This window comes from Mustela nivalis (assembly GCF_964662115.1).
Source record: "Mustela nivalis genome assembly, chromosome: 3".
Classification (NCBI taxonomy): Eukaryota; Metazoa; Chordata; class Mammalia; order Carnivora; family Mustelidae; genus Mustela; species Mustela nivalis.
This window is the reverse complement of record NC_139022.1, coordinates 84457623-84470516: the sequence shown is the minus strand read 5'-3', so window position 1 is coordinate 84470516 and position 12894 is coordinate 84457623. Positions and strand designations below refer to the sequence as shown.

The window sequence follows — 12894 nt, the reverse complement described above, 5'->3', positions numbered from 1 at the left end:
TTCAGCATACTTTTATTAACACGCATGTTCCTAAACTATAGAAAGTTTAATAGCTATTTTAGAATTTTGTGATTACCTGTCAATGGAAAACACTATACTAATCATTTAAGTTTAAAATATTTTACACTATTCTTAAAAACAGCAACAAATTCTTTGAAGTTAAATCTCAATATTTAAAAATAACCTGCTTCAGGGGTGTTGTTGCATTCTTTTTTTGGCTTTTATTCTTCTTAGCAGGTTTTCTTTTAGGTGTGCCTTTTGGTTTATCTGAAGCTTCAGAAATGTCACCATTCTTTAGAGCATGCTATGAAAACAAGAATACAAATGTTCGTGTTACAGGTAAAACATCAAAGAAGTGTAACAAAAGAACTCAGTCACCATAAGCTGGTCCGAAGGTCCCATCAACTCAGATAGCTTCTATTTCCTCTTTCCGTCATCCCACACAATACAAAAACTATTCTGGAAGGCATCATACAGTTATCAGCTCTAAGGACCCTTTTATTTATTTTATTTATTTTTTAAAGATTTATTTATCTCTCAGAGAGAGAGAGAGACAGGGAGTGAATGCACAAGCAGGGGGGAGTGGCAGGCAGAGGGAGAAGCAGGCTCCCTGCTGAGCAAGGAGCCCAATGTGGGACTCCATCCCAGGACCCAAGGATCATGATCTGGAGCTGAAGGCAGGCCCTTAACCGACTAAGCCACACAAGCATCCCTCTAAGGACCCCTTTAATTAAGTCCTCACTCTCATCCTTTCAGTAGCATTATATTCTGCTAATCATTTGTCTTGAAATTCATGACATTTTGGAAATAGCAATGCAGAGGACTCCAATACTTTATTACCTCTCTGATCAAGTCTTAAATTTGGGTATTCCCGAAAAGAACGGTCCACCCTTCTTTAACTACTTAGGATCATCTATTCCTATTAATTCCATTATAACCTCTATGTGAGCAGACTTTTAAAGCTATTATTCAGGTGACATTTCTCCTTCATTCAATCCAACATTTCCAATTACCGATTTCTTATCTTCACATTTACTTCACACTCAACACAATTAAAAGTAAACTATCGGGGCACCTGGGTGGCTCAGTCGGTTAAGTATCTGACTCTTGGTTTCTTTTTCTTTTTTTCTTTTTTTTTTTTAAGATTTTATTTATTTATTTGACACAGAAAGAGATCACAAGTAGGCAGAGAGGCAGGCGGAAAGAGGAGGAAGCAGGCTCCCTGCTGAGCAGAGAGCCTGATGTGGGGCTCGATCCCAGGACCCTGGGATCATGACCTAAGCAGAAGGCAAAGGCTTTAACCCACTGAGCCACCCAGGCGCCCCTGACTCTTGGTTTCAAATCAGGTCATGATCTCAGGGTTGTGACTGAATCCCACTCTGGGCTCTGTTTGGGATTCTCTCTCTCCCGTTCCCTCTGCCCCACCTCCTCCTCATACTCTCTAAAAGAAAAATCTTTAAAAATAAATAAACGTACCCTATTTTTTCCTCTACTCAGCCTACTTCCCTCTGCAATATCGTTAATTCCATCCAATACTGAGCCCTACTTTAACCTGCATTTTACAGAACCCCGCATTAGTATGCTTCTATTCTAAGGGTATACTGTAAAGCATTACTGACAAATCTGAATTCAGCTTCAAGGATGACATACAGGTTTGATCTTTACCTCATGCTACAGGAGTGACTGAGGGAAAGAAGCGGACTTTGAACATGGTGCTCTGAGGATATGCTCTTTGCCTGGACTACTGAAGGCCCATGCGTGGTGCTCAAAAAAAACCAAATACCTCACACGGTAGGGAAAGTGATAAAGGCAGATAACTGTGTAAATACCTTGTCTGGGCCACAAAAAGAGACTACAGCCCCTAAAAGAATAGTATATTCCTACCAGCAGGAACACTTGACTTGATAATCAACTCACAGGATTTGGGGAAGATTAATTTAATGTAAGCACAGCACTTAGAACGATGCCTAAAATGCTGTACACATTCTACAAATACTAATTATAGCACTGCTGATATTTATCATTATTATTTCAGTGAAGGCTTGTTAAATAGACATTATAATTCAGGCTGCCCTTCCACTAATTGGAATTAGAGGACTTCTATTGTTTGATACAATGCAAACACATTAAAAGTAATTAGTGTTTTATAATTCTACTCCGGTTGCCTTTGCTAAAGGGATGACATACAGAGAACCTGCCTACTTTTAAAGGAAGATTATCAGATTATCAGGTAAGTTAATTAAGCAATGGTATCTACTAGTCTTCAAAATTAGAACTGAGTGATAGGTACATTAACACCTTAAATATGTTATAGCTAATTTTTTTAACCAAATGATTAACATGAGGAAATAAGGAAATGAGTTAGTAAACATTTCATACCTTAAACGAAGCCACAGCTTTATCGTAAGCTTTTATCAATGCTGTATCATCCCAAATGTCAGAATCATCACTCTGGGAAGGGTAAAGAACAAAAACATTTATATGGATTTCATCAAAATGTATGTTAGATAGTATCACGGGCCATCTTACTCCAGACATAATGAAATTACACTAAAAATAGGTCTTTAAAATCCTAAATAAAACTGAAGAAAGACTACCTACTTAGACAGTATGTGACATTACCCCCAAAGCTAGACCTATGTAAATGCTCTAAGAGGTATGCTGAAAAGTGAATGCTCCACAATTTAATGAATAAGTATGTTTAAGGGTAACCTGTGTTTCAATCCTTTTTATGAGCCGATAAATGGTTTAGCTTGGCAATGGGGGAAAATACTTGGCCATTACCTTGAGATTATACAGACTACAGTAATGCTAGCCTGACCGTAGAATCTGAGGTCTAAAAAATATTCTTTCCCCCTTGACTTACAGTATGCCTAGATTATTAAAAAAATTCTCGTGGCACCTGGGTGGCTGAGTTGGTTAAGTGACTGACTTCAGCTCAGGTCATGATCCTGAAATCCTGGGATGGAGTCCCACATTGGGCTCCCTGCTTGGTGGGGAGTCTGCTTCTCCCTCTGACCCTCCCCCTTCCCATGCTCTCCCTTTCTTTCTCATTCTCTCTCTCAAAAAAATAAATAAAATCTTTATTAAAAAAATTCTCAAAATGTTTAAGGTTATAAATTATTAATAGTGACTAATCAACTTTCATTTTATTTTATTTTTAAAGATTTTTATTTATTAATTTGACAGAACGGGACAGGGAAAGAGAGAACACAAGCAGGGGGGAGGTAAGCAGAGGGAAAGGGAGAAGCAGGCTCTCCACTGAGCAGGGAGCCTGATGTGGGAGGACTGAGCCACCCACGTGCCCTTGGAGAGGGCATTCTTTTTTATTTATTTATTGGACAGAGAGAGACACAGCTTGAAAGGGAACACGCAGAGGGAGCAGCAGAGGGAAAGGGAAAAGCAGGCTTCCCACTGAGCAGGGGCTAGATCGGATGTGGGGCTTGACCCCAGGACTGGGATCATGACCTGAGCTGAAGGCAGACGCTTAATGACTGAGTCACCCACGTGCCTCAGAGAGGGCGTTCTTTTTCTTTTCTTTTCTTTTAAGATTTTATTTATTTACTTGACAGAGAGGAAGAGAGATCACAAGTAGGCAGAGAGGCAGGCAGAGAGAGAGGAAGGGAAGTAGGCTCCCTGCTGAGCAGAGAGCCCAACCTGGGGCTTGATCCCAGGACCCTGAGATCATGACCTGAGGTGAGGGCAGAGGCTTACCCCACTGAGCCACCCAGGTGCCCCCAGAGAAAGCGTTCTTAAAAGTAAAACACATAGGGGCGCCTGGGTGGCTCAGCGGTTGTCTGCTTTTGGCTCAGGTCATGATCCCAGGGTTGTGGGATTGAGCTCTAGCCTGGGCTCCCTGCTCAGTGGGAAGTCTGCTTCTCCCTCTCCCACTTCCCCTGCTTGTGTTGTGTCTCTGGCTGTGTCTCCCTCTGTCCTATAAATAAATAAAATCTTAAAAAAAAATAAAAATAAAAACACAAAGCAACTCAAAATCCTCACATGGCAATGGTTATTGTCAGATCAGGGAAACAGGACATTTCAAAATGAAAATTAAAGACACCTCAGATTTTATACAAAGCTATTACAACAAAAAATATTTTAGCTGATAAAACTTCCCAAATAACAATCACAAAAAGAGGGGCGCCTGGGTGGCTCAGTGGGTTAAGCTGCTGCCTTCGGCTCAGGTCATGATCTCAGGGTCCTGGGATCGAGTCCCGCATCGGGCTCTCTGCTCGGCAGGGAGCCTGCTTCCCTCTCTCTCTCTCTCTCTGCCTGCCTCTCCATCTACTTGTGATTTCTGTCAAATAAATAAATAAAATCTTAAAAAAAAAAAAAAAACAATCACAAAAAGAAGAAAACACAACACCCAACTGAAATTAAATATTCTTAAACTAGCATCCACAAACCGACTTGAATCAAGTATTTAAAAAACTTAGATGGGGGTATCTGGGTGGCTCAGTGGGTTGAGGTGGGAACTCTGCTCCGCCCCCACCCCCGCCTCTGCCTGCTGCTCTGCCTACTTGTGATCTCTCTTTGTCAAATAAATAAAATATTAAAAAAAATAAAAAACTTAGATGACAAAACGGCAAAAGGGCAAGATTTGAATCAAGAGTTAAAATCAAGAAAGAAATGGAAGAAACAGTAATGTTTGCTACAAAGTAACCAAAGAAGAACACATCTGACTGAAGACTTAAGTGGTTCCAAGGAAAAGCTGAGAGAAAGAAAGAAAAACAAGAAGTGAAATGATAAATATGAGCGACCTTTAGCTCAGGTCATGATCTCAGGGTCCTGCGATGGAGCCCCACATTCAGGATGCCAGCTCAGCAGGGAGCCTGCTTCCCCCTCGCTCTCTCCTGTCTCTCTGGCCACTTGTGATCTCTGTCAAATAAATAAATAAAAAATCTCAAAAAAAAATTTATGAGAGAAAGTATAAGCCAAGGATCTTGTGATACACCCTAACTATCCTTCAAGTACCAAGACTAACTTACAATGTGCAAGAACACAACTAGTCTTTGCAGAGGAATCTACTGAAAATAAGCTTCATCCAACTAAGATATGAACAGGGAAATCTTGGGTTAAAAAAAAAAATAAACCCAATGCTGTTAGCATCAAATATATATAATTGCAGTTTTAAGAGAAAAGTAAAGTACATGTGACTCCTGAACAACAGGTGGGGGGGATCAGGGGTGCCAACTCCTCTCTACCCCCTCTACTGACCCCCAGGCAAAAATCTGTGTATAACTTTTTTTTTTTTTTTTAAAGCAGACTCCATACCTAACATGGGCTTGAAGTCACGACCCCAAATCAGGAGTCACATGCTCTACTGACTGAGCCAACCAAGCACCCCTGTGTATAACTTGACCTGCCAAAACCTTAACCACTAATAGCCTATTGCTGACCAGAAAGCCTTACAGGTAACATGAACAGCCCATCAACACATATTTTAAAAGTATTATATACTGTATTCTTTTTAAAAATTTTTAAAAGATTTTATTTATGTATTTGACAGAGATCACAAGTAGGCAGAGAGGCAGGCAGAAGAGAGAGGAGGAAGCAGACTCTCTGCTGAGCAGAGAGCCTGACATGGGGCTCAATCCCAGGACCCTGAGATCATGACCTGAGCTGAAGGCAGAGGCTGTAACCCACTGAGCCACCCAGGCACCCCTATATACTGTATTCTTTTACTGAAGTAAACTAAATATTAAAATCCTAAGGAAAATACATTTATATTACTGTACTGTATTTATGGCAAAAAAATTCACATACAGGTGGATCTGCGCAGCTCAAATCAATGCTTTTCAAGGGTCAATATCTATTAAATTGACAAGCTGATTCTAAAACTCAAATGGAAATACAAAGGACCTAGAATAGCCAAAACAACTTTTTTTTTTTTTTTTAAAGATTTTATTTATTTATCAGAGAGAGAGAGATGGGGAGAGAGCAAGCACAGGCAGACAGAATGGCAGGCAGAGGCAGAGGGAGAAGCAGGCTCCCTGCTGAGCAAGGAGCCCGATGTGGGACTCGATCCCAGGACGCTGGGATCATGACCTGAGCCGAAGGCAGCTGCTTAACCAACTGAGCCACTCAGGCGTCCCAACTTTTTTTTCTTTTTAAAAGATTTTATTTATTTATTAGACAGAGAGAGAGAGAAGCAGTCCCCCTACTCAACAGGGAGCCCATGGGGCTCGATCTCAAGACCCTGAGATCATGACTTGAGTGGAAGGCAGACGCTCAACCCACTAGGGGCACCCAGGTGCCTCTAGCCAAAACAATTTTGAAAAAGCAAAGCAAAGCTGGAGGATTTAATTTATCTGACTTCAAGATGTACTGTGAAGTTATAGTTATCAAAAAGTGCGTTATTAGCACAAGATAGATAAATAGACTAATGTAATAAAGCTGAGTCATAAATAGTCCCACACACATATGACTGATTTGAAACAAAGGTACAGATGCAATTTAGTAGAGAAAGCATAGTAGTGTCAACAAACGGTGCTGAAACAAACTCTTACCCAGAGAAAAGAATTTGCAACCGTATCTTGAGCCATACTCAAAAATTAATTCATAATGGATCACAGAAATGTAAAACAAAACTGTAAGACTTAAGAGAAAAAACCTTGAGACCTTAGTTTGCCTACACAAAAAGAACACTGAGAAAAAAAAAAAACCCTGAAAAATTAGATTTCAGCAAAATGAAGAATTCCTATTCCTAAAAAAGACAATGTTAAGAGACTGAAAAAGCAAGCCACAAACTGGGAGAAAATATCTGTGAATTATCTACCTCGTAAAATTTTGTATCTAGCATATTTGGAGAACTTGCAAATATCGACAAAATCCAATTTAAAAACAGACAAAACTGCCTGGGTGGCTTAGGTGGTTAAAGATCTGACTCTGGCTCAGGTCATGATCTAGGATTCTGAGATGGAGCACCACGCTGGGCTCCATTCCCAAAGGGGAGTGCTCTTCTCCCTCATCCTCTTCTCCCCCCTTCCTCTGCTTGTGTTTTCCCATATAAATAAGTAAGTAAGTAGATAACAAAAGACAAACGATCTCAGCACTTTGTCAAAGAAGATAGTAAATGCGTAGCAAATAAGCACATAAAATGACGATCAATATCATCAGTCATTAAGGAAATCCTAACTAAAATCATGAGCTAGGGGTGTCTGGCTTGAGGAGTTGTGAGTTTTTGAGTCCCATGCTGAGTGCAGAGATTACTTAAAACAAACAAACAAACACAGACTTGAGAACAATAAATAAAATCTTGAGATAGCACCACATTAGAATGTCTTAAGTTAACAAGAATTACCAACCCAAATATTAAAAAGGATGCGCAAAATATGGAAATGTCACACATTCCTACTCAATATGTGACATGGTACAATCACTCTGAAAGAAGAGCTTCACACCCTCCCCTTTTTAAAAAAAAATATTTTTTTTATTTATTTGACAGAGAGAGATCACAAGTAGATAAGAAGGCAGGCAGAGAGAGAGAGAGAGAGAGAGAGAGAGAGAAGCAGGCTCCCCGCTGAGCAGAGAGCCCGATGCGGGGCTTGATCCCAGGTCCCTGGGATCATGACCTGAGCCGAAGGCAGACACTTAATGTGCCACCCAGGCACTGTGCCACCCAGCCATCCTTCCCTCCTTTTTAAAAAGATTTATCCATTTATTTGAGTGAGAGAGACTAAAAGAGAGTATGTGTGCACATAAGAGTGGGGTGAGGAGCAGACGGAGAGGGAGAGTAGCAGACTCAGTGCTGAGCAAGCAGCCTGACCCCGAAATCAAGCTCTAAGTGAAAATCAACAGCTGGATGCCCAACCGACTGAGCCACCTAAGCATCTGACTCTTAGTTACAGCTCTGTTCATCATCTCATAGAGCCACATGTCGGGCTCTGCACTAAGCAACTAAACCAACAGAACCACCCTAGCATCCCACCTTTATTACTGTTTCAAGCTACTATGTTTTGGGTGTTTTGTTACACAATAGCCACCAGAACAGGACATGAGCACTGTCTTTATGTATCTGTTTCTCCGTTACCAGTAGTAGTAGCCTAGGTTTCCCCAGGTACTCCTCAATTCTGCCATCTTCTGTAATTCTCAATTGCTGACACTTCTGTTGTGATCTCTTGAGTAATCAGCAAATCCTGCTCCCAGTGTCTTTAATGTCTTATCTGAATATTCCCTTTATCTTCTTGTTTTAAAATCTAGCTTTGGCATGCCTGGATGGCTCAGTCATTAAGCGTCTGCCTTAGGCTCAGGTCATGATCCAGGGTCTAGGATCAAACTCTACATCCCTGCTCAGTGGGAAGCCTGCTTCTCCCTCACCTACTCCCCCGCTTGTGTTCCCTCTCTTGCTGTGCCTCTCTCTGTCAAATAAAGAAATAAAATCTTAAAAAAAAAAAAAAAATCTAGCTTTCCCCAAAGATGCTTCTTTCCTTACAGACATTCAAATGAAGTATTTTCCCCTCCATATTCCTCAAATTATTGTACCACAGATGGGAAAGCAATCTTCCTTCTCCTCACACCCACTTCCAGATTTTTCTTCCTCCTTCCTTCCTGAAAACTGTTTTAAAAATCCTGTTACCAGGGACGCCTGGGTGGCTCAGTTGGTTGGGCAGCTGCCTTCGGCTCAGGTCATGATCCCAGCATCCTGGGATTGAGTCCCATATTGGGCTCCTTGCTCCGCAGGGAGCCTGCTTGTCCGTCTGACTCTGCCTTCCACTCTGTCTGCCTGTGCTTGCTCTCGCTTGCTCTCTCTGACAAATAAATAAAATCTTAAAAAAAAAAAAAAAAATCCTGTTACCAGACTCCACTGTCTACTGTTCCTCTCTATATGATCATCTACAGCCATCTGAGCCACCTTTCCTCATTTTGAGATTTAAATCTCAGTACTCTTTGCAATCTACCCCTGTCATTCCTAATCATTTAAAAACCCATGTAGATGATCCTTCCAATATCCTATCATTGCAGGTCATTAAATAAACTCCTTCCTACCAACGATCTTATACACCACCCAATAGCAGCCACTAACTGATATGGTTCTTACTTATAATAATAACTACAAGCTTTCCATGAACTTGGTTTAAAGAATCCTACTCTTCCTGGGCAGCAGAGATAATTATGTATTTCTTGGAAGAAGACACAGAGGGCCAAAACACACACGAAAAGATGCTTAACATCTCTCATCATCAGGCAAATCCAAACCAAAACCCCAAGGAGATATCAACTCACACCTGTTATAATGGTTAAAATCAAGAACACAAGAAACAAGTGTGCGTAAGGATGGGCAGAAAAAGGTATCCTCCTGTACTGTTGGTGACAATCCCAACTGGACCAGCCACCATGGAAAACTGTACGACGATTACACAAAAAATTAATAACAGAACTACTCACCCCCTGTGATCCAGTAACCACACTGAATATTTATCCACAGAACACAAAAACACTAACTTGAAAGGATATATGCACCCTTATGTTTATTTTAACAATCATTTCATCATAGGTATATTCTTTAATCCCCATACCCCCACCTACCTCTCCTAACCATCAGTTTGTTCTCTCTAGTTAAGAGCCTTTCTTGGTTTGTGTTTTTCCTTTGTTTTCTCTTTCTTTCTTTCTTCCTTTTTTTTTTAAAACATAGGCTCCAAGCCTAGCATGGAGCCCAATGTGGGGCTTGAACTCACCTGAGATAGAGACCTGGGCTGAGATCAAGAGTCAGACGATTTACCAACCAAGCCACCCAGGCACCCGTTTGTTTGGTTTCTTAAATTCCACATAAGGGTCAAATCAGAGGCGTCTGCCTTTGGCTAGTGTCATGATCCCAGGGTTCTGGGATCAAGGCCTGCATCAGGCTCCCTGCTCAGTGGGAAGCCAGCTTCTCCCTCTCCTCCTGCTTATGTTCCCTCTCTCGCTGTCTCTCTGTCAAATAAATAAATAAAATCTTTAAAAAAAATCAAATCATATGCTATTTGTTTTCCTATTTCACTTAACATTATACTCTCTAGCTCTATGCATGTTGTTGTAAATGGCAAGACTTCATTCCTTTTTAGGACTATGTAATATTCCATTGTATATACATACTGCATCTTCTTTATCCATTCACAGATCAATGAACACTTGGACTGCTTCCAATTTGGCTAGTATAAATAATGTTGCTATAAACATAGGGGTGCATATATCCCTTTGACTTAGAGTTTTTGTCTTTTTTTGGGGTAAATACCCTATAGTGCAATTCCTAGATCTTAAGGTAGTTGTATTTTTAATTTTTTGAGGAACCTTTATACTGTGTTCCACAGATGGACCAATTTGCATTCCCACTGACAGTGCAAAAGGGTTCCCTTTTCTGCACAGCCTCACACACTTTTTTTTTTTTTTTTAATTTTAGCCATTATGACTGGTGAGATGGTATCTTTTCTTTTTTAAAGTAAACTCTATGCACAACATGGGGGTCAACTCATGACTCCAAGATCCAGAGTCACTTACTTTACCCACTGAGCCAGCCAGGCACCCCTCATTGTGGTTTTGATTTGCATTTCCTTTGTGATGAGTGATGCTGTGCTTCTTTTCATATGTGTGTTGGCATCTGTCTTCTTCTTTGGAAATGTCTGTTCATGTCTTCTGCCCGTTCTTTTCTTAATTTTTAGTTAATTTTTTAAAGTAAGCTCTACATCCACCAATGGATGGGCTTGAACTTGCAACAGTGAGTTAAAGAGTCATATGTTCTACTGACTCACACAGCCTGGTGCCCCTCTTCTGCCCATTTTTATTTTTATTTTATTTTTTTTTAAAGATTTTTTTTTTTTTTAATTTGTCAGAGAGAGAGAGAGAGAGGGAGATAGAGCGAACAAAAGCAGACAGAATGGCAGGCAGAGGCAGAGGGAGAAGCAGACTCCCCGCTGAGCAAGGAGCCTGATGTGGGACTCGATCCCAGGACGCTGGGATCATGACCTGAGCTGAAGGCAGCTGCCCAACCAACTGAGCCACCCAGGGGTCCCTCTTCTGCCCATTTTTAAGTTGGATTGTTTACTGGGTACTGAGTTCTATCAGTTCTTCACATATTTTGGATACTAATCCTTTATTGGATATGTCATTTGCAAATACCCTCTCCCATTCATTGGTTGCCTTTTAAAGATTGTTTCCTTTGCTGTACTGGAACTTTTTTCCCGATGTAGTTCCAATAACTTTTGCTTTTATTTTGCTTGTCTCAGGAGACCTATCTAAAAAAATGGTGCTATGACCAATGTCAGAGAGATTACTGACTGTGCTCTCTTCAAGGATTTGTATGGTTTCAGATCTCACATTAGGTGTCTAATCCATTTTGAGTTTATTTTTGTGTATGGAGAAAGAAAGTGGTCCAGTTTTTCTACAACATTTGTAGAAGAGTTTTTTTTTTTTTCATTGTACATTCATTCCTCCTTGGTGAAAGATTAATTGACCATATAATTGTGCACTTATTTGGGGGTTTTCTGTTCTATTCCATTGAGCTACATATTTTTATGCCAGTACCATACTATTTTAATTACTACCAATCTGTTATGTATCTTGAAATCTGCATTTCTGATACCTTCAGTTTCACTTTTCTATTTCAAGATTACTTTGGCTATTCAAGGTCTTCTGCAGTACCATACAAATTTTAGTATTGTTCATTCTAGCTCTGTGAAAAATACTGTTAGTATTTTGACAGGGATGGCATTAAATCTATAGATTGCTTTCAGCACTATAGACATTTTAACAGTATTTGTTCTTCTAACCCATGAGCATTGAATAAATGCCTTTCTGCCTCTTTACATTGTCCTGAAATTTTTTCCATTGGTATTTCACCTCTATGTTTACTGCAGCATTATTTAGTCAAATAATGGAGGCAGCCCAAGTGTCCACTGATAGTTGAATGGATAAAGATGATGTGGTATATATAAACAATGGAGTATTACTGGCTATAAAAATGAAGTCTTGCCATTTGCAACAACACAGACAGACCTAGAGAGTATAATGCTAAGTGAAATACATCAATCAGAAAAAGACAAATACCGTATGATCTCACTCTTAAATATGTGGAATTTAAGAATTAAGAAACAAAACAAAGGACGAGGAGGCACCCGGCTGGCTCTACTGGTAGAGGATGCAATTCTTGATCTCAGGGTAGTCAGTTCAAGCCCCATGTTGGGTGTGGAGCCTACTTAAAAAACAAAGCAACAACAAGAACAAAAAGACACAAACAAAGCAGGGGGGGGGGGGAGACAAACTAAGAAACAGACTCTTAACTATTGAGAACAAATTGATGGTTACCGGAGGAGAGGTGGCTGGGGAGATGGGTGAAATCGGTGAAGGGGATTAAGAGTAAACTTACCATGATAAGCCCTGAGTAATGTAGAGAAGTACTGAGCCACTATAGTGTACACATGAAATATTACACTGTACATTACTAATATTACACTGTACGTTGAGTATACTGGAATTGAAAAAAAAAGAATCCTACTTTCCACAACTATCACTTTCTAGCCTCTGCAACTTACTCCTTCTAGTAGGTGGATGATGGCAATCATTCCACCTCATGGGGACAAAACACTGATCCTCCAACTTTTTAAACTCCTACTCTAAGAACCCTCACTCCATTTCTTAGCCAGCTTAAATTCCATGGCCAATTATCAAGACATTTCCATTGTACCTCCCCATCTCCCTTCCTTACATTCTCTTGGTAAAGATACAGCCCCCTAGCTGTAGCTTTATTTAGGATAAAGAGAGCGAGAGTACAAATGAGGGAAGGGGCAGAAGGAGGAGGCGCTTCACTGATGGGGAGCTCGATGTGGGCCTCCTAACAGGATCCTGGGATCATGACCTGAGCCGAAGGCAAACACTTAACCAACTGAGCCATCAGGTGCTCCAAACTACAGCCCTTTTAAT

At 40.4% G+C, this 12894-nt stretch overlaps 1 protein-coding gene across 2 annotated transcripts in view; it reads right to left on the bottom strand.

Annotated features, from left to right (window-relative positions):
• LOC309860670 (survival motor neuron protein) overlaps positions 1-12894 on the bottom strand; it is a 33113-nt gene that overhangs the window by 18853 nt on the left and 1366 nt on the right. For both annotated transcript variants that reach the window (XM_082722987.1, XM_082722988.1), the window contains exons 2-3: positions 2380-2451; positions 185-304 (exon numbers count right to left, since the gene is read on the bottom strand). In XM_082722987.1, the coding sequence (XP_082579113.1) occupies positions 185-304; positions 2380-2451 (192 nt within the window). The remainder of the gene's footprint in view (positions 1-184; positions 305-2379; positions 2452-12894) is intronic.